This window comes from Panthera pardus, unplaced genomic scaffold, assembly GCF_024362965.1.
Source record: "Panthera pardus isolate Hobbes unplaced genomic scaffold, ASM2436296v1 HiC_scaffold_15, whole genome shotgun sequence".
In the NCBI taxonomy this organism is placed as follows: domain Eukaryota; kingdom Metazoa; phylum Chordata; class Mammalia; order Carnivora; family Felidae; genus Panthera; species Panthera pardus.
Genome location: NW_026526710.1, coordinates 71,563,297 through 71,585,840, shown reverse-complemented (window position 1 = coordinate 71,585,840; position 22,544 = coordinate 71,563,297). Strand labels below are relative to the sequence as shown.

At 45.8% G+C, this 22,544-nt stretch overlaps 1 protein-coding gene and 1 non-coding gene across 2 annotated transcripts in view; one reads left to right on the top strand and one right to left on the bottom strand.

Annotated features, from left to right (window-relative positions):
• Positions 1 to 13,704, bottom strand: part of MALT1 (MALT1 paracaspase) — a 62,970-nt gene extending 49,266 nt beyond the window's left edge. Inside the window, 2 exon segments of the mRNA XM_019463899.2 lie at positions 3,316 to 3,482; positions 13,244 to 13,704. Coding sequence (XP_019319444.2) covers positions 3,316 to 3,482; positions 13,244 to 13,515 — 439 coding nt within the window. The 5' untranslated portion in view covers positions 13,516 to 13,704.
• A 4,216-nt stretch (positions 13,705 to 17,920) lies between these two features.
• Positions 17,921 to 18,027, top strand: LOC128777129 (U6 spliceosomal RNA). The gene has a single exon (XR_008422329.1). It is a non-coding gene; the product is annotated as a U6 spliceosomal RNA (small nuclear RNA).
• Positions 18,028 to 22,544: the final 4,517 nt, after the last annotated feature.

Genomic DNA, 22,544 nt, shown 5'->3' with positions numbered 1-22,544 from the left:
AGGAATACACTGAAAAGGAAAAACTGAAGATCAGATAAGACTTGCTCTATACGCACTTGTTTTTACAACTGTGGAGGACGTGATCATTGACAGCTTTGTTTTTCCTGTTAGACTATGAACCTTTCCTAGGCAAGAACTTTGGTTTTAATTATCTGTGAATCACAGCACCAAGTACAACGCCTGGAATGGTAAAGGTACTGGTGCACAGTATTATACGATACACTGTTTACTGAACGAATGAGTAAAATCCCCAATTAAGTGGATTGTATCAAAGCTTTCCTTCTTAATTACAATATTTTTTATTTTCAATATCCTTATTAAAACACTAAAACTGTCTCTATAATTTTTTTAAAAATTTATTTATTTGGGGGTGGGGAGAAGAGGGAGAGAGAGAGGGAGAGAGAGAATCCCAAGCAGGCTCCGTGCTGTCAGCGTGGAGCCTGATGCGGAGCTCGATCTCATAAGCTGTGAGATCATGACCTGAGCTAAAACCAAGAGCTGGACGCTCAACTAACTGAACCACCCAGGCGCCCCTCTCTGTAATTCTTACATTTCTTTATTCTGGTATCTGCAAATATAGTTTTATTTTCTACTTATTTATTTAAAAAAAATTTTTTTAATGTTTATTTATTTTTGAGAGAGACAGAGACAGAATGCGAGTGGGTTGGGGCAGAGAGACAGGGAGGCACAGAATCTGAAGCAGGCTGCAGGCTCCGAGCTGTCAGCACAGCCCGACACGGGGCTCGAACTCACGAGCTGTGAGATCATGACCTGAGCCGAAGTCGGACGCTTAACCGACTGAGCTACCCAGGCACCCCTGCAAATATAGTTTTAGATTATTCACGTAAAATGTACATAGAAAGCTAACAATAAATTATTTCTTCCTGAAGTTACTGAGCATTATTCAGATCCTAAAATATGTCCTCTTAAATCAATACTTAATATTCAAGTAACAGCTGATTCCCAAAGGATACTATACGGCTAATATGACATAAAACTTCACAGAAACAGTGCGTAAGTGTTAACATAAAAATGTTAACATAGAAACTGCTTTCCTTTGCCTGTTCTCCCCTCAAATGCAAGAAAGTCCCAGGGGATAACTCTCAAAAAGCTTGTAGGCCAAATATCAGAATGATCTGCACAGAGGAACACCCCCAGTAATGTGCTAATCCTACCATTTGGAGAAAAACACAGAGAGCAGAAACGGACCTGTCAAAAGCAGGGGAGACAACTGATGCTTGTCAGGTTGGCTCTGCATTCCCTGCTGGGTTGTCAAAAGTCAAAATCTAAAATAGTCAAAAATTTCGGGCAGATCGTTACACATAAATAAATATGTGACTCAAGTTCAGTAAAGCCCAGCTTCACGCATGGAAACTTCAAAAACTCGGAAACCCGAGATCTCAGGCCAGTGATCCAGCAGAAGTCACGAGATGGGAGGCCTCTGCGGTGGTGGGGAGGCAGCTCGAGGTGACATTATTCCACACCACTCTTGCAGGTCCGCCAGGGAGAGAACACTTACTCTCATTTTACAGACTTGGCAACCAAGAGTCAGAGAAATTAAGTGTGATTATTGAAAAAGATAACGAGATCTAAAAGTTGTATTTACTTCCTGGAGAGGTTTCTTGCGTTTTCGGAGGCCCCGCTATGGTATTGTATCAAGTACGAGAACTTAGAAGCTAACTGAGTGCCCCAGACTGGCAGATTTCAATCGTCACAACGTCTGAGTCCTAGTCAAGGCACAGGGGATATAAAAGTTAACAAATGTCGCCTCACGAAGAAGTTCACCCACTGGTGACAGACAATGTCACTGAGATGCGGGCTGCATTAGCAGGGGTTATTTCCGCCCCGTCCCTCCTGGGAGGAACAGGCATGTCATCAAAAGGAGTTAACTAGAATCAATCTTGTGATTGCTGCCGGGACACAGATGAGTGCAAGGAACAATCAGTAGGCACCCTGCAACTATGCAGAAAGTCACTCTTGGAAGGAAGCCAATAACAAGAAAGGAAGGGCAAAGATGAAAACAAACCGATTCCTTGAAAACACTGTCTCTGGCCTCTCTTGAAGCCCAACCTGCTTCAAGACTTTTCAGTGAGAATTTATTCCCTTCATTACGCCGAGCTGAGTTGGGGTTTCTGGTAAACAGAACTACCACTGCCGTGTGTCCCCAATTCCCGAACCTCAGAACTGAGTAAACAGTAAGATCTGAATTGTGTTAAGTTAAAAATATTTTCACAAGTAACCTGGCTACGTAGTAAAAACTGCACATGTCAAGACCACGTAAACAGAGAGCACAAGTCCTTAACCCATGGCCCTACTAATCTTCTACCGGCTTCTCTGCTTCTAGTGGGACCGTAATGGCAAACTGGACCCCTGGGAAGGAAGGTCTGCGGTGCCGCTGCCATCAGGTGACTTAGATCACGTGGTCTCTCCTGCCTGACTTGCCTGCCCAGGACCGACTCCGTGTGTAGTTGTAGGGGAGGGGGGGCTTTTCCTATTCCTCACACCTGACCCTGGAAGGAAGCAGTCTCACTCAATATTGGTATATTCAGGAAAAAAAAAACCATGGATGAGTCGATCAACAATTCAAACGCATCATGTTAGCAAAATACTTAAACACTAAACATCTGTCATATTTGCTTTATCTCCCTCATATACATACACGCATATCAATAAATACGTATTTATTTATTTTTTTGGCTGCACTAGCTCTTTCTTGTTTTGTTTTGTTTTTTTTTAAATAATCTCTACCTCCAATGTGGGGCTTGAACTTGTGATTCCAAAATCAAGAGTCACAGCCTCTACTGACTTACCCTTGGCTGCACTATTTCAACATAAATTACAGAAATCTTACCCCTAAATACGTCACAATTTTTTTTAAGTAGGCTCCACACCCAACGTGGGGCTTGAACCCTGAGATCAAGAGTCTCATCTCTACCAACTAAGCCAGCCAGGCACCCCATCCTCTAAATACGTTAGCATGCATCTCCTTGGAATAAAGACATTCTTCTACAGAACTACACCGCCACTATCACATGATGATTCCCTAATATCTAACATGCATGTTAAATCCAAATTGTTTTACTTGTCCCCAAAATGTCTTCTATCTAGTTGATGTTTTTGAACCACAATCAAACCGGTGTTTCTGTGTTATATTTGCTTTTTGTGTGTTCTTTAGTCTCAACCTGGGGGAGAAAATGAGGCTCCAAACGTTTACATTTTCCAAAACCATTTAACACAATTCATTGTCAAATGAGATATTTTCCTCTCAGTCTGCCTCCACAAACTCCTGGAGAATACGCTAGGAGAAGAACCTACCTGGGGGGCTGAGAAGCAGAAGAACTTCGGTGTGCTCCATAGCCTGCAGGAAGTCACTCAGTTCTGTGACCGTACAACCTTTCTCACCCATTAGCTTCAGTAAACATAGGCTTGGGCTTCCTTCAGGCTCCAAGACCTTAAGAGAACACTGCTCCAAGTCCAGACAGCTGCAAACGACAGATTTAATTCAAGTCAACAACTTTCTCCAACGTGATATGCCTGCTATATGTTTGGCATGACTGCAGGTGTTATAGGGAATAAGCTGCGAGTCGCTGAGTAGTGAAAAGTTATTTACATTAGGAATGCTACTGTCCTTTCCTCCTCCTTCTGCCTTCATAGGGGATTCCTCTTTATGCTCTTTTCCAGATCAGCTCCCATGACTACTAAATCAGAAGATCAGGGGCACCTGGGTAGCTCAGTCAGTTAAGCGTCCGACTTTGGCTCAGGTCATGATCTCACGATCTGTGGGTTCGAGCCCCGCTTCGGGCTCTGTACTGACAGCTCGGAGCCTGGAGCCTACTTCGGATTCTGTGTCTCCCTCTCTCTCTGCCCCTCCCCTGCTCATGCTCTGTCTCTCTCTCTCTCAAAAATAAATAAACATTCAAAAAAAATTAAAAAAAAAAAAGATTAAAAAAAAAAAAAAGAAGATGAGAGAACTCTTTAAACAGGAAGTGAGAGAAATTAGCTTTGATACTGACCAAAACTTTTACTTTAATTTGGGAACAGGGAATAAAAAGATCAGATACACTTCTCTACTCTTTCTTGCACTTTTTATAAAGTGTAATATGACCCAAGAAAGAGGCACAGATCTTTGAGACATCTTGAAAAATGGAAAAAACTTAACATATGGTATTTTATATTAGCAAAGTAGTGTCCTTGTGTGTGTGATCATGCGAATAAAGATACAGAACAATGTATTTTCTGCATGATACCATTTTTTATTAATACGTGTTTTTCTTATATGTAGAGCTAACTTTGAAAAGATGGGCAAGAAACTCGTAGTTGGGATTGTCCTACAGAGGGGAGCCAGTGCAGCAGAGCTCAAAGCTGGACGATTCGCTTTTCACTATGAACCTTTTGTATCGTCGAATTTTCACTATGTGTGCTCATTTTATCAACAATTTTTAAAAGACTATCAGTGCTACTGACGTTCAAAGTACAGTACTTCTAAGCACCTAGAAATACCCTATCGCAGGAGGAAGACAAACTCTGGTCTAAGGGCCAAACCCACCCAGCCACTTGATTTTGTAAACAGTTTTGTTGGAATACAGTTATGCTCCCTCACACATACCTTTACAAACATGGATGGCTGCTTTCCTGTTACAACAGCAGACGTGAGTAGCTGGTCTGCAAAGCTGAACACATGTGCTATTTATATTTAGCTCCTTATACAAAAAGTTTGCTGACCTCTACTCTAAAGAATCTTTAGGTCTCGTCCTTTTGTTAAAACGATTTCTTTTTAGTATCACCATTTAACGTACACATGCCATTTCTTTTTCAATGTCATTGTATTCAGTAGGTGTATACAAGGTTAGAAAGCTTAAGACCAGACTGTACAAGGCCAGAAATAATGGGACAAGGAGTACGGACTTCAACCATTTCATAGGAAGGGAAAGCACAAGTATGAAACATGCAAGAGAAGAAAAACAATAAAGTAAAACCAAACAAAACAACAAAACCCCCCCAATAATCTTCCCAAAGAGACGTGACCGACAACAAAGGCCAACCAAAGCCTTTGGGTAATCTCCATGATAGTCTGTAGAATTCGCACTTCACACACCTTCAGAGAGACCTTTCTCTTCCCTACCAGTTTAAATGAAAGTCCAATACCTCTCGCTTCTCTGTGAGGTTGCCCAGACCACACAAGTCCTCCAAATACACTTTAGACACGGTCTCCTGAGGGTGCTCTTCTCGTATACCAAAGGTTCGCAAACTTGTGTCACGTGGCAGAGAGTAAATATTTTAGGCTTTATGGGCCATACGGTCCACTGCGTGTTCTTCTTCTTCCTTGTCTTTTGCTTTGCAATTTTTCAAATATAAAAACCATTCTTAGCTCATAAACCGGTAGTGGTGCAAATCTGGCTCTCAGGTCATTGTTTGCAGACCCCGATTCTCTACGTCTCAGTTGGCACCATTTTGCCTTAAACCCACGAGCTTTTCTTTCATATCCATGTCTTCTGTATCTAACTGGGTCACCGAACTCCTTGACAACAGAAACCCTATATTTTTAACCCCTCGATACCTAAAACCTGTCGTGCCCGTATTAGTCGCTCATAACTGAATGATTACTGAGTGAATTTGAATCGTAACTAAAAAGGCTGGAAGCTAGAGAGATGGAAGGGGTAACAGTATTAAAGCTGTGGCAGGTGCCAGGTCCGCAAGTTTTCATATGACTTGGAATAACCTTATTCCATATTCATTTTGATCGCTTTTATTAAAAGGTCACCAGAGCATTTGTGTAATGGTCACTCAAGATTTATAATTCTGCAGTGAAATTGGTAATCTCACAAATTTAGAAAAAAAAAATGTATCCAACCAAAATAATTTCACTGGCAGTATCATCCACCTCATAGGATTGTTAGATAATCCATGCCCCAAGCGCTTAGTGTGTGGCAAATAACACAATAAAAGTGAGCTTTTCTTATGCAATAAAAATACGGGGATATTAAAAGAATATCAATTTCCTAATCATGCTAATTTCTGAAACTGTTTTAGCTTTTCCTTAAAAATGTTTTCGAGGGGTGCCTGGGTGGCTCAGTCAGTTAAGTGTTCGACTTCGGCTCAGGTCATGATCTCACGGTTTGTGAGTTCGAGGCCACGTCAGGCTCTGTGCCGACAGCTCAGAGCCTGGAGCCTGCTTCGGATTCTGTGTCTCCCCCTCTCTCTGACCCTCCCCCGTTCATGCTCTGTCTCTCTCTGTCTCAAAAATAAATAAACATGAAGAGAAATTTTAAAAAAATCTTTTTGAGTAGTTCCTAGTTTGGTAACCTGATCATGTCCTTCAAGGCCTCCTGTCTCTATACTCACCATTCTTTTCCAAGTGTCTCAGTTAAATGAATACATTCAATACTCGATTTTTGTTAAATGTGACTCATCATAATATAGGTTAACTGTTCCCAAATTCTGGACCATAGACCAGTGGCAGCCCAATCTGAAGCCCATGGTAAAATGATAAAAATAAGGACGCTAAGGGCCGCCTGGGTGGCTCAGTCAGTTAAGCGGCCGACTTCGGCTCAGGTCATGATCTCGCGGTCCGTGAGTTCGAGCCCCGCGTCGGGCTCTGTGCTGACAGCTCGGAGCCTGGAGCCTGCTTCCGATTCTGTGTCTCCCTCTCTCTGACACTCCCCCGTTCATGCTCTGTCTCTCTCTGTCTCAAAAATAAATAAACGTTAAAAAAAATTTTTTTTAAATAAAAAAAAAAGGACGCTAAGACTGTCTTTTTGTCTTTAAGATGGTCTTTCCTATTTTTCAGTGTTCAAGTGTCTTTTCTTTTATGGAAGAATGGTGACTATAACAATAGAAACAACAAAAGCTGCAGATACCCACTGGTCCTCCATTTTAGGAAATTTTCTTTTGTTAGTCCCTGTAATGTCCAAGTCGAGGAACCAGTATTAGAGATAGCTTAAGGATCACCAATTTTTTTTGAGATAATTAGAATATGAGATTTATAAAAACAAGGATGCTGCAAGCTAAATATAATTTTTTTTTTTTTATGATTCAGAGAGGTTATCAGAATCTGGTATATCTCACCAAATGTAACCAGGTGATGCTTTAATATTTATGCTGATATAGAAAAAAATGAGAAACAGTTTGACGTCTTTCTTCCAAATGAAGAAAGGTAAAACTGAAGTAGACAAAAATTTCCAATACAAGAGGCACAGGAGAAAAACAAGATTCTGTATCTCCTTTCCTTTTTTACTGATTTTCCGCATGGGCACTGGCTTTCAGCAGAGAGGATGCTTATACACATCCAGCCTTTACATCTTTCCTTTTTTAGTTACATTCCCGTAAAGACTGTGCTTTGTAGTGGTTTCTGCCAACCCTAATTTGGAATTTCTCATTTAAGTTAAAAGACTATTACTGAAACAAATGGGCTGTTTTTAGGGGTGCCTGGGTGGTTCAGTCAGTTAAGCGTGGTGACTCTTGATTTTGGCTCAGTTCATTTCACAGTTCGTGAGTTCGAGCCCCATGTTAGGCTCTGCATCGACAGCGGGCTCTCACTCTCCCTTGCAAAATAAATAAATATTTTAAAAAAAAAAGACTATTACTGAAACAAATGGGTTTTGCTTTTTTGTTTGTTTGTTTTTTTTTATTTTTGAGACAGAGAGAGACAGAGCATGAGCAGGGGAGGGGCAGAGAGAGAGGGAGACACAGAATCTGAAGCAGGCTCCAGGCTCTGAGCTGTTGGCACAGAGCCCGACGCGGGGCTCGAACCCACGAGCTGTGAGATCATGACCTGAGCTGAAGTCGGACGCCCAACCGACTGAGCCACCCAGGTGCCCCAAGGGTTTTGCTTTTAAAAATATTTATATTTACCTTCACTTCAAAAAATATATAGTCAAACAAAACACATTTTACATCCCTTAGGGTACGAACCGTGCATTGCTTTTATGTTCTTTTGCTTCTCTTCTTGGAACATTTACTGTTTGGAATCTTTATTCATTAATTCAACAACTACTTATTAATCACCTAAAATAGGCCAGCCATTTTTCCTAGGTATTGAGGATATGGTAGCAAACAAGACAAAATTCCCTTAACGTCTTGGGTTTTTCTACAGGAGGAGATATACATGTATACCCGCAAAGGCAGACAAACGGAGGGGTGTGTGTGTGTGTGTGTGTGTGTGTGTGTGTCCATCCAAAGGTCATAGGTGCTCTGGAGAAAAACAAAGCAAAGCAGATGCACAGGGTAATTTTAAATAACGTGATCAGAGAAGATCTCACTGAAGGAGGTAACTCGTAAGCAAACACGTGAAGACGTAAAGAGCAAGTCACACATTTCACCCGTGGAGACCATCTCATGCTGAGTAAAGAGCAAGTGCAAAGATCCTACTGCGTTCAAGCAAAAAGCAAGAAAGCAGGTGCACCGACAGTGGAGAAAGGGAGGAAGACAACAAGGTCTAAGAGCTAACTGGTAAACAAATGGTGTTTTTACACCGAACTAGAAAAGCAATGGAAGGGTTTTGAGCAGAGGAAGGGTAAGACCCGACCGAATGTCTTAAAAGAATAATTCTTACTGCTATGCTGAGAATCACTCGGGGGTGGGGGCAGAGTGGAAGGTAGGCAGCTATTGGAATGAACCGGCGGAGAGATGACGGTGGCTTGGCCCAGTGCCGGAGCCGCGGAGGCTGGATTCTAGATGCACACTCAAGGTGCACTGGCTGAGGGCTGCTGCCAAAATGGATGTGGTGTGAAAGTGGAGTCAAGAATAACCGTGACGTGGGGCGCCTGGGTGGCTCCGTCGGTTGAGCTGACTTCGGCTCAGGTCATGATCTCACGGTCTGTGGGTTCAAGCCCCGCATTGGACTCTGTGCTGACAGCTCAGAGCCTGGAGCCTGCTTCAGATTCTGTGTCTCCCTCTCCCTCTGCCCCTCCCCTACATATGCTCTCTCTCGCTCTTAAAAATAGACATCTAAAAAAAAAAAAAAGAATAACTGTGAAGTATGGGGCCTGAGTAATGGGAGGGCTGTGGCTGCCATTTACTGAGATGAAGAAACCTGCACGAGAGAGAGTTTTGTTGGGGAAGACACGCTGAGTTTTGGACATGTTACGTTTCAGATAAGATATCTGTTAGTCATTCAAGAGGAGGCGGAAAATAGGCACGTACACGTAGGAATCCGGGGGGTTCAAAGCAAAGACATGGACTGAAGATGCGAACGAAGAGTCATCCACCTAAATCTGTATCGTCATGAGACTTAAGGACAAACCAAGAAGGGGATTGGGTGAAGACGTGTAGGTAAAGAGACACGAAGCCTGACTCCTAAAGCACTCCGAATTTCAGACACCGAAGAGACAGGCCGAAGAGACAGAAACGGGAGGAGATCTCTGCTTTCGGCTTCTCACACGTGTTCTCAGGCCTCTCGTGAACGGAATGAGGACAGAGGTCTGGGGCTAAGGAGCACCTTCTGTGTTGGTTTTCCTTGGTCCCCGTCCCACCGCCCCCGTCCTAAGCTCCCTCCTGCACAGCACGCGCGCAGCGTTGGAGCCTCCTGGGAGCTGTGTCACCTCTGGCGCCTCGATGTTCCGGGCCACCACACAATTTATGTAGCCTGGGCTGGACACTCAGAACCCGCACCTGTCTCCGCCGACAGCAAAGGCTGTCCAGTACCAGGCGGGTTGGGAAGGGCATTAGGGCCGGGTTTGTGTTCAGGGGATTCCCATACGCACACGGTTGTGGGGACCTGAATTATAGGCCAAGACTGATTCTGGGTCACCCACAATCAAATGAAAACACTTACAATGAATCCTGATCCCCGATGGACAGTTCAGAACGGACTCTTGTGGTTTACTTATTAAATGCTCAGCTGGTTTCAGGAGACACGTATAGAGTGAGAAAAGAGTGAAAACAAACAACAGGCGGCCTTTGAAGATTCCAGGGAAAGGCCCACACCCTCACGGGAACTGTTATTCACTTGCACCCACCCTCACGCTTCAATTCCTCCCTCTAACACTGGAGGAAAATACCTCGGGGACTGTGTGCAATCTAGGTGCTCTTCGATCAACAGCATGAAATTACTCTGAAATAACTTGTCTTCCACAGAGTGAACATTACCAGCTTACCTGGCCCCCTCCTCTGCTCCTCTCCAGCCCCCGAAGCTCCCCGTGCTAACTTTCTGTTATGTCAATGTGGTTCAAATTTTAGTAGGTATACGACGTCAATGTTCCCCAGTTTTCTTTCTTTCTTTTTTTTTTAATATTCATCTATTTTTGATAGAGAGAGCATGAGCAGGGAAGGGGCGGAGAGAGAGGGGGGCAGAGAATCTGAAGCGGGCCCTGCGCTGACATCAGCCAGCCTGGGGCAGGGCTCGAGCTCACGAGCTGTGAGATCATGACCTGAGCGGCAGTCGGATGCTTACCCAACTGAGCCACCCGGGGGCCCCCAGTGTTCCCCAGTTTTCTAACCTGCAGGGCCGCCCCCACCTCCGACCACCAGTCACCTACTCTGAGCTAATCTTCACCCTCCAGGAAGGCTGGTGAAACCCCACCAATTTCGTTTCAGACTTCGCACCCCAGAACCGTCAGATTCCACGAACGCACGCCCTTTGTTGCTTGTCACATCTTGTGAGGCTACGGCCCTTCTGTCTACACCACCCTCACCAGAGATGTGGCCTCAAACTTTCCTGTTACTTTGTCAAGCAAACCACTCTGGAGTCATCAGCAAAACCTGACTGAAGGCTTGGGGCTCAGGGTGGGGGGGGGGTACACTGGGCACCTGAAGTCGGGCATCCACACTTCCTCGGCGGTGGCAGGGCCTTCTTCCTTCCTTTTCTTTCCTCCACTGCCAAATTAGGAGTCCTCACTCCCAGGTCCTCAGGAAAACCCAGAGCCTTCCCTAACGAGAGTACTAATCACAAACTAACCAATCATAGATCTGATGATCTGACCCCCAAGGAAGACAACTTTTTGCATTGTTAAGTCTAGAAATTCAGCAATCTATGGACCTAGCATAACAGTATTTTGGATTTTCTTTGCATAGTTCCCTCTCCCTAAAAGAAGCATGTTTGCTTTTTCCCTAGAACAGAAAAAAATTGTGCCATCTGTCTCAATTTTGCAAGTTTACCACTTTTTTTTTTTTTTAACTTTCAATGTTTATTTTTGAGAGAGACAGAGAGAGAGGGAGAGAGAGGGAGAATGAGCAGGGGAGGGGCAGAGAGAGAGAGAGGGAGACACAGAACCCGAAGCAGGCTCCAGGCTCTGAACTTTCAACACAGAGCCTGATGCGGGGCTCGAACTCATGAACTGCGAGATCGTGACCTGACCTGAAGCCGGACGCTTAACTGACTGAGCCACCAGGCGCCCCACAAGTCTACCACTTCTTAATTCCAACCTCACATCACTACTCCACTCTGTGGCCAAAGAATCCTAAACCCTCATGACTCTGGTTTAACCCCAAACTCTGAAACTCAAGGTCGTTGTGAGAGTTAAAGTAGATAATGTATGTAAATACTTCGTGCATTGGTATACACTAAGTGATCAATAAATGATAAAAGCCCAGTTATTATTATCCACACCCAACACAGCACTTAACGTGTTATTTGTGAATGTCCCAGAGTAACAGTCCACTGCTATAGAAGTCTTTGTGAATAGGAACTAAATATTTGCCATCTTTTTATCTTCTGGAACTTCCAGCAAATAATAGGCACTCGATAAGCATAATTCTGAATGAATGATTCCCCTCTCAATTCAAAAGCATTTGTCGTGTCTAAGACAGGTTGTATGCATAACACACAGAATCTTAAGTGATGCCTCCTGTTCTCAAGGAGTTCATAAGAAATGGTGCAAATAACCGTACCAGACAAAGTTCAGTTATACGACAAGGTAAAAACAAAACAAAACTTCTAAGGGGTTCAAAGGCAGACCAAAATCCTAACGATGGTAGAGAGGGGCGGTTCTAAGTATGGTCTGGGCATCCCTAGTGTAGTTCCTAGTGCAGTCACAGGGTCCACACGATCAAAACGGTTTTTCACAGCGACACTAAGATGAGACTTAGCATTTTCGCTCACTCTCTGAGAAAGCGTACATTGGAGTACCCGGTGTAACGTGACCTGCGACAGTGCAACAGACCCAATGCAGAAGCACAGAAAAGCCAGTTCTCTGCAGTTAAGGCACAGATCTTCAAAATGTAAAACAATGCCACTTTTCTTTTTTTTTTTTTTTTTTGGTTTTGAAAACTCTGTTTTTTCACAAAAACATGTAATTTAAAAAAATGCTTATTTATTAATTTTGGAGAGAGACAGAGAGAGAGGGAGAGAGAGAGAGAAGTCCAAGCAGGCTCTGCACTATCAGCACAGTGCCCAACGGGGGGTGGGGGGGGGTGGGGGGGGGGGGGCTCGATCCCAGGTGAGATCACGACCTGAGCCGATATTAAGAGCCACCCAGGCACCCCCAGAAACATGTAATTTCTGCTACCATGTAGAATGGGCTATCCTTTTCAAATAAGTTCAAATATTTTTTTAACGTTTCTTACTTTTACTTTTTGATACGGTAAATATCAGTGCACAGCACATGTATATAACGGATAGAACCCACATTAAAAACTCCCTGGGGTCCTCAATCATTCTTGAGAGTGTAAAGAAGTCCTGAGACCAAGAGTTCGCAGTTTCAAGCCTGGGTGAGAGGAAAATAGTTTTTACTTCTAGCTCAGTGTTCATGGCGAAGTGAAGAAGAGAACCCGGTTAAGTTGGTTTGGAGGAAGGTGGGGAGTTTAGTTTCAGTCTTTCCCACCATCACTCTCTCCCTATTATAAAAACTTCCAAATCCTGCACCCGAGCGCCTGGCTCTCATTATCTCTTGACCTGCACTTCTCCTTCCTAACCTTCCTTAGGTCTTCCAGGTCTGTGCCCGTATCCCGTTCTTTTGTCTGTTAAGTCCTCTGGAATGACTGCCCTATCCTAGTGGTTTCCAGACAGATTTCCTCCTCTCCAACCCCCCCCCCCCCCCGCCGGGTCGATCTCCACTTCTCCCTTTCAGCTCAAGGGGAGGAGGGTCCAACCTCCAGTCTCTGGCATTCCCACGACTTTCCCGACCGAGAGATCTCCCCTCTGCGCCCCTTCCACGCGGGCGACCCCTGCCGCACCCCAGCGCCCGGAGCGGCGGCCCCCACCCCCTCCAACTCGCGTGCCCGCTCGCTCCCCCGCGCGCCCCCGGCCCCAGCCCGCCCCGCGTGACCCCGCCCCTGTCCCCACGCCCCCCGCGCCCTCGTCCCTCACCTGAGCCGGAGGCGCCCCCGACTCCCCGCCACCTCGGCCAGCCTCCTCCAGCCCCGGCCTTCGGGCGCTCGGTCCAGGCTCCCGCTGAGCCTCCGCAGCAGCGGCTCCGGAAGACGGTTGAGGGTCGCGCTCGCAGCGGGGAGCGGCGGGCCCGAGGGCGCGGCCGGAGGCGGCTGCGAGGCCGGGGGCGGCGGGGCCTGCAGCAGCTCCCCGCACAGCGACGCGTCCCGCGCCGACGAGCCCGCGACGGCCGCGGCTCCCGCCGGCCGCATCGCGGGCCTCGGCTCCAGCGCACCTTCCGCTCGCCCCCTCGCGGGCCCCGGCGCCGCGGAGGCAGGGGCGGAAGGACAAATCGGGCGACGACGCACCGCGCTCAGAGGAGGAAGCTCTGCTCCCCGCCCGGCCGAGACAGGTTTGCCTCGGGGAGCCGGGCCGGCGGGGCGCGCCGGCCGTGCCGAGGGGGCGGGGCTTCGGGCGGGCCCGCCCTCCTGCGCGCGTACGCGCGCCCGCGCGTCTCCTTTGCCCTCGCCGCCGCCGCCCGCTCGCGGCGGCGCGCGCACCGAGGCCGGAGAGGTGGAGTCGGGCCTGAGCCGGGAGGGTCGGGTAGTTGCAGCCGGGGGAGGAAGCGGTGGAGGAGCTACGCCCGGGCGGCTGCGCTCCGGCGAGGAAGCCTGCTACGTCGGGGCTTCCCGAGACCGTGGGAGGAGGATTGCCTCACGCCGAAGAGGGAAGCACGCGGCTCTCCATCGCCGGCCCCCCATCCCCCCACCCCCGGTCGCGCTCAGCTGACTCGGTGACTTGCGTGTGTCCGGCGGCGCTACCGGCACCCGCGCTTGGCGACCCCGTTTTAGGCTTTGATGTGTATGGCATGGCTAAGGGCAGTGGTTCCTAGACGTCCAGATACCTAAAGGAAATTTGCTCGAAATCTGTGCCCAGACTTTTTTTTTGTAAACTGGGCTGCAGATCTTGGAGATGAATGTTTTTAGCACGAATTGCCTGGTTTCCTCCGAGTCAGACTGCCACCCACAGACAACTACGGGATAGTTTGGGGCAAAAGCAAGCAAACTACTTACGAAACCCGACAGGTACACAAGGTTTCCTGGCCCGATTTCTGGTGCCATTAATGTTTTCATCACACAGGACACCAGGATGTTTTATAGCAATTTGGGCACCCAAATTCTCCCTTTCTTCTGGCTACGTAGTTGTTCCATACAGTCTCCAGCACATTTGAGCACAAGCAGTCACTATACTTTTTCATCCAGTGTGAATTCGGAGTTCAGAATGCAGTATAATGGCTAAGTGCACGACAGTTTTAGATCCAGAAAGATCTGCTCGATTCTAATTTTTATGACCGTGAACAAGTTACTTAATTCTCTGCGTCATCTTAATAATTCTCTGCCTCATCTGTGAAAATGGGACTGAAAATGTCGTGGTATATTATGGAGTTGTTACCAGAGTCAAGGAGTTGATTACTATGTAAAGCACTTAACTCGGCTTGTCACAGAGTAGGTCATAAATGCTAGCTATTATCCTTACAAATGCAAAGGCTTCTTTCACATTCAGTTTGACTTGGTCAGTCTCCCAATCACTTCTAGTGCTGTCCTGTTTTGTTTTTAGACACTGAACGTATATCTTATGAGCGTCTATTAGCTGCATGTGCCAATTAGGGAAATCAAGTCTTTGAGGTTTTATCTGTCTAGTCTTTATTAGTTGAGACTCAACAGACTTCTTGTTTCTAAGTCTGCTGTGTGCAAGATGTGGCTTATGCAGCTTCTCATAGGTGCGTAGGGGTGAAATGCACATGTATCGTATTTACCCAGTGAGACTCCTTCCCAGTTTGGTCAGGTGCTTCTTCACCCAATACAGCTCAGCTAGATACTGACTGGTGTCAATCCCTCCTGTCTCTTCCTCAGTTTCTCGTCTCCCGCCAGGAGGACTGCCTACCTCATGTCACTCCAGACTGGGTCCTGTTTTACACGCGGAAACTTTATTTTCTTAAAGTAGGCCCCCCCCCCAATGTGGGGCTTGAACTCTTGATCCTGAGATCAGGAATTGTGTGCTGTATGGACTGAGCCAGCCAGGGGGCCTCCTGCCTTGCAGTTTTATAACCTATGCAGTCATTTCAGCCGCCACCCTTCAGCCTCTACTTTGAACTGACATTACATTTTATGATTGGTCTTTTTCTCCTCCCGATCAAACATTAATATTTTTATATGTAATTTCACCCCCTGTGGTTCTCTTAAGGAGCATAGTGGTCTAATAGGAAAAACAGAGCCTTTAGAATTAACCCCGAATTTAAAAAAAATTTTTTTTAAATTTTTTCACGTTTATTTATTTTTGAGAGACAGAGACAGAGCGCAAGTGGGGGAGGGGAAGAGAGAGGGAGACACAGAATCCAAAGCAGGCTCCAGGGTCTGAGCTGTCAGCACAGAGCCCGAAGCGGGGCTCGAACCCACAAACCGTGAGATCATGACCTGAGCCGAAGTCGGTGCTTAACCGACTGAGCCACCCAGGCGCCCCTTAAATTTTTTTTTAACGTTTATTTGTTTTTGAGACAGAGAGAGACAGAGCATGAACGGGGGAGGGTCAGAGAGAGAGGGAGACACAGAATCCGAAGCAGGCTCCAGGCTCTGAGCTGTCAGCACAGAGCCCGACGCGGGGCTCGAACTCATGGACCTGAGCCGAAGTCGGGTGCTCAACCGACTGAGCCACCCAGGCGCCCCAGAATTAACCCCGAATTTGAATCTTGATGCTGCCACTTGGTGATGTGACTTTAGGCAAGTTCCTTAACCTTTCAGCTTCAATTTCTACATCTGTAAGGAGCGGCAGATAATAGCACCTGCTTCAAATGATGTTACGAGAATTAAATTAGAGATGCTGGTATATACATACAAGGAGTGTCTGGGAGAAGTAGATGCAGGGTGTATTAGTACTCTCAAAATTGCCACAGTAATTTTGGGAACAAACTAACAAAGAGCAATTCAGCTTCTTTTCCTAGACCAGCCATCACAATTTTACACAGGTAAGAGAAAAATTGAGAGTGGAGATCTGGCTTTTAAACGCACCTTAAAAGTTCATGCACATCTTCAGAGGATCTGCTTAGGAGTTCTTCCTCATTTGTTGAAAGTGACGTACATCTTTGTGAATCCAGGCAATCTGCAAGAAACTTGTGGTTTCTTTCTATGGAAATTCATTGATGTAATCTTGCAAATACAAATCTGGAAACTGACTCATAGATTTCCTTTCCTTTACACAATTTGAGTCTAGATGGTACTTTAAAAAATGCCGGAACAACACGTTATTTCATATCTGGACAGGTTTTCAAGGGCCCAGGGTAGGAGAAGCCCTGCAGGTGTTGGGATTGGTATATAGCAGAGGGGAAGGAAACAGGAGTCTTGTGACTTAAATGGCATCCCTTCTCTTTCGCCCTTATTCCATACCAGCAACCCTCATGACCTCTGACTCAGCTCTGTGTTGAGCCCACCCGGTGCACCGTCAGACATAAGGCTCTCTACATCCACCGCAGACCCTTCTTGTTGCCATCTCCCAAAGGGTTAGGGGAATTTTCCCGTTCTGATGTCAACTTTGAAATAGTGCCTAGGTGTTGTAATAGTATTCCATACCTTTCCATCATGATGAATCATCCATGGTAAAGACAACATGTACTTGTCTGAATCGATTGATTGATGGTTTGATTCATCCATTCATTCGTTCAATCATTAACGGATATTTACTGGATGCCTACCTTGTGCCAGGCTCTGTGCCAAATACCGTTAAAGGGTAGTTTTAATTAAGGCTTGTTTTTGGGGGGAGGGGGAGGGGGCAGTTTTAGATTCACAGCAAAACTGAGGGGAAGAAAAAGAGATTTCCCATATACGCTCTGCTCCCACACGTGCACAACCTCCCCCCTTATCATCATCCTGCAGCAGAGTGGTACATTTGTTACAACTGATGGACCTTCCCTGACACATAATCACCCTTAGTCCACAGTTTAGATCAGAGTTCACTCTTGGTGTGGTACATTCTGTGGATTTAGACAAACGTATAATAACATGTATCCGCCATTATGGTGTCATACAGAGTGTTTTCACTGCCCTAAAAATCCTCTGTGCCCCCATTCATTCATCCCGCTGCTTTTGAACCCCGATGAGTTCACCTATCAACAGATAGTTTAGCAGTGCTTTCTGAATACAACATGTCATGCTGACATCACCACCTTTCCTTTCTATTCGAGAAAACGTATCTGAGCGCTGGTATGATGATGGAAATAATTTCACGTGTCATAATAGATATGGCATTGTGATATGAAAAGTCTCGAAGCAGTTCTAATTCATGACCTCCGAAGCAGATCATTCAGAAACTCTTGTATTCAAATGGTCATTACCAACAAATTACGGGGGACGCAGTTCAGCTGAAGGTGGGAACAGCAGCTGAGGTGCTAGGTCTCACGGCCATGAGACTGTCGGGGTTGGGGTTTTCAAAAAGAGTACCATTAATCCACCCAGTAGTCTTTTGACTTTGTGACAAAAACAACTGCCTGGGGCTACGATGCAATTTATGAAGGAAGTCATTCGATAATATTTACCAACTGCCAATCCGCACTCTCCTAAGGATGTGGGAGGAACACTGGTGTTTCTCATCGTTGGCTATACTTAAGAATCACACGAGGGCATGGCAGTTCATCAAAAAGCATAAACCTACACTAAAATCGGGCCAATACAGAGAAAATGAACATGGCCCCTGAGCAAGGATTGCCGCAGATTTGGGAAGCGTTTTGTATTTTTCTTTTGCATCCGTGTGAGATGATGAATGTTGACTAAACTTCTCGTGATAATCATTTGATATATGTCAGAGCATCATGCTGTACACCCTAAACTTATACAGTGCTGTGCATCCATTGTATCAACATGAAATCGGAAAAAAGTTAGACCTACCATTACCTCATGATCCAGCACACCCACTTCTGGGTCTCTAGCCAAAAGAATGGAAAGCAGGACTCAAACAGATTCATAGGCTCATTATTCACAGTAGCCAAAAGGCGGACAGTCCCAATGTCCATTAACAAATGCACTGATAAACAAAATGTGGTATATACAGGCAGTACAATATTATTCAGCCTTGAAAAGGTAGGAAATTCTAACACACGTTACAACATGGATGAGGTTAGAAAGCATGACGCGTAAGCGAAATAAACCAGTCACAAAAGGATAAATACTGCGTGATTCTAATTATGCGAGGTACCTAAAAGAGACAAATTCACAGAGACAGAGGGTAGAATAGAGGTCACTAGGGCTTGCGGGGGAGAAGGGAATGGGGAGTCATTGTTTGATGGATACGCTTTTTTGTTTGGGGTAATGAGAAGGTTCCGGAAATAGACAATGACAACAGTTGCGCAACATTGTCAAAGGACTTAATGCCGCTGAGTTGTATGCTTAAAAATGGCGAAAATAGTAAATTTTCTGTTGTATATGGTTTACTACGTACACACAAGAAGAGTCACCCGAGGAACCTTAGAGACACGCTGACACCCGGCTATAGTCCTCAGAGACTCTAATTTTAATTGGTCTCAGGTGGGGCAGCAGTAGGTTTTCATATCCCTCAAGTTATTTTAATGTACAGTCAGGCTTAAGAAGGGAGGCTTAATCTCCAGGACAGTGAGGCTCAGCCTTGACTACACATTAGAACTATTTGGGGAGTTTTACAGTACTCTGATGTCTGGGTCTTAACACCCAGGATTCTTATTTAATTGGCTTGGGGATGCTGCCTGGTCCCCGAGATTTTTTCTGAATTCTGCCTCTGATTCTAATATGCACGCTAAGGTGAGAATCTTTGCTCTGGGCACACCCCACAATCTCTGCCTTTCGTTCCACCTTTAGAGAACAAGTATTTCTGTATGTCAGTGATGCAATCAAGGGCATGGTGCAGGATGGACTTCTGATGACAGTCAAGGAGCCAAAGGCCACTTGGATTCCTCCTCTCTACTTCCACAGAGTCAGAATATTAAAAGCGGGAGAAGCAAAGACCAGTAGAGGGCCCAGGAAAAAGGGGTCCATCCAGTAGGCTCACTCTTACAAGAGAAAGGCTCTTTATTCTTCCTGTAGGCGTCTGGCTCCCACTCTGGGCAGTGCTCCCTGCCCTGTCCCCAGTCCCCCTTTGAGTTCCCCTTCCTCCCCAGGAGGGGCTCAGAGCTGACCTGCTCAGCCAGGGTCCCAAAGAACCAGGGCCGTTGAGAGTACCTCAATCAAGGGACCATACTGCTGGTGCAGGAAAAATTGGCCAGCTTACCCTAAAAGAACATCGAGATGGTAGGCACACACTGTCCTCTGAGTGATCCTGACTTAACCCTCAGCCAATCTTCTGTCACTTTTCTCTCCTTTACTATTTGTATTTCTGTCCTATACAAATGCTGGCTCACTCTGCTTATTAGGTCCTGTTGTATCCTGTTATTTTGTTTGTGAATGCCTGACTCCGACCCTTGGTCCTTGGAACCAAGGCCAACTAGACCAGGGGTGGGATGGGGATTTAGTCATGAAGCTGAAAGGCAATGTGCGATGAGGGTGGCATCTAAAGACAGGAAGTATGGAGAGAGCAGACGGGGCCAATCTGCTCTAGGCCTCACAGCAAAGTAGTGGTTCCCTATTAGTCTGTGTCATTTCATCAACATAGAATCCCGCCATAAGGATTTTGGCGTCCCTCACTCAGTGGTGGTAAGTGCCTTTAATGTCCCATGTGTAACATTCCCCTCTTCCATTTATGTGGCCCTTGGGAACCAACCAGACATTGACTGGCAAGGGGACCTGGAGTTTCAGATCCTGGCTATCCCTTCAGACACAGCTGTCAAGGGAAACAAAATATAAAACAGAATCTGTGTTTCCTAGGAACTTACGGTCTTGTTGAAGAGATAAATTATATAAACACGAGAAAGTAGCAAGGCAAAGTTTTTGTTTCTGAGAGAGAGAGAGAGAGAGAGAGAGAGCATGAGTGAGGGAGAGGGGCAGAGAGAGAAAAGGAGAAAGAGAATCCCAAGCAAGCTCCAGGCTCAGTGCAGAGCCCAGTGCAGGGCTTGTTCCCACGACCCTGGGATCATGACCTGAGCTGAAGTCAAGTGTTGGACGCTCAACTGACTGAGCCACCCAGGTGTCCTCAAAGAAAGGTTTTGGATCTTAGGATTTCTGTATTGTCAGCGTATTATAGCTAAATAGTTTTCCAGGGACTTATCAAAGGCCTAGAGATGGGCCAGGAAGAAAGAGAAATAAACTAGGATTAGGAATGGTGGGCCCAGAGAGTTAAAGGGATCTGAGCAATGGAGGCATGATTATTTCCTGGATACTAATGGTATAATTGATACATTTCTAAAAATGTGGCAGCCACGACCACTCCTACCTAGTTAATGACATTAACCCCTGCATGTGAACCCACTTAGGCAGAAAGGAGGTTAACTGCATTTGCCTCCAGAGGTGACCTGTTCTGTCTTCTGGGGTGACCGATGGAGGACCTTAGCAGACTTTCCCAAAGATGAGTGACGGATTCAAAGTTCCTGATGGCTTTGAGTTTGGGAATTCCTTGGGATAGTATCCTGAACACATATTTGGTGGGTCGGACTGGGGGAGGGGACTAGACCCTAAGTCCCCTTCCGTCGTGAGGTTTTGAGTAGAAAGGCACTAGGTCCCAGAGGGAGGAGAACATGTGATCAAAGACCAGCCAGGGAGGGTAACTGCAGCTGCTCCAGGATCAAGTTAAGCCACTTAACATGTAAATGCAATTCATTAGTGTGAGGCAGAGGGGCGACGTTTAAATGACTGACGGATCAAGTTGTACCATATTCGTTATTTGCTAAAATCAGATTTTGGGAACAAGCATGGCTATTTCAGCTGAATGGACATAGTATTAAATTAACATGCAAGTAATATTTATTTGTTAGAGGAAAGGTGAGAAGAAGTACCTGTTTAGTTGACCAATAGCTTGAATCATATTTAAGGCCTTTGAAACATTAGTTACATGCTAAGCCTTGTATGCTCATTATTCATTTGTTCTGTAAAGCCTTGTCGGTGAAAACTTTTCTCTGAAACATTTTTGTAGGAGGCTAGTTGACCCTATGAATAATTCACAGTGAATTAGGACTATGGATATGAATAAGGGCATTTATTTAAAATACTCTATAATTTAAATTTTTTTTTTTCAACGTTTTTTATTTATTTTTGGGACAGAGAGAGACAGAGCATGAACGGGGGAGGGGCAGAGAGAGAGGGAGACACAGAATCGGAAACAGGCTCCAGGCTCCGAGCCATCAGCCCAGAGCCTGACGCGGGGCTCGAACTCACGGACCGCGAGATCGTGACCTGGCTGAAGTCGGACGCTTAACCGACTGCGCCACCCAGGCGCCCCAAATACTCTATAATTTAAATTTTTCGTCAGTGACCGTAATGAATTTTATTTCGTGGGGTTTTGCTGTATATAGAGAAGAGCTCTTAAGCTCCTGGAAATTTTGTAAAGTTTATTTATTTATTTATTTATTTATTTATTTATTTATTTAAGAGAGACAGAGACAGCACGGCTTGGGGAGGGGCAGAGAGAGAGAGGGAGAGAAAGGGAATCCCAAGCTGGTTCCACGCTGCCAGCACAGCGCTAGACGAGGGGCTCGAACTCACGAAATCGGAAGATCATCACCTGAGCCGAAACCAGGAGTCGGCCGCTTAACTGACTGAGCCACCCAGGCTCCCCTCTCCTGGAAATTTTTATGATATCTTAATATAGGCAATCAACGGTTATTTCGTGCTAATGAGAATAGCTTCACGCAAGTACACACGTAGTCTCCCGCTTAACGCTGTACGCATGGAATGTCAGCGCTAAAGAGAACTTTGGCTGACCTAGCCCAACACCTTCAGTTTCAGAGGAGAGCCCTGTGGCCTAGAGAGGTTTTCTGCCCCTCTTGAACCTCTACGTAGTAGTAGTTCTCAGTCTGTGGTCCTTGGACCAACAGCGTCGGGTTTTTAGAAATGCAAATTCTCAGGCCCCACTCCAAACCTACAGACTAGAAACTCTGGGATGGGACCAACAATGTGCAGTTTAACAGCCTCCCCGGTGATTCCGATCCACCTGAGTCTTTAAGAACTACTCCCCCACACCTTGGCTTTAAAATATCTTGGGGCAATAACTTCCCTTAGATCACTCTCAGCCACACAGAGAATTACTTCCTGTTTTATGTCTAAATTTATCTCCCTAAAGCTTTGAAGGGCGTGTCACACAGTCTTCACAATGTAGAGACACTTCTCTTACGTTCTTTTATGGGTAGCAGTGCAGG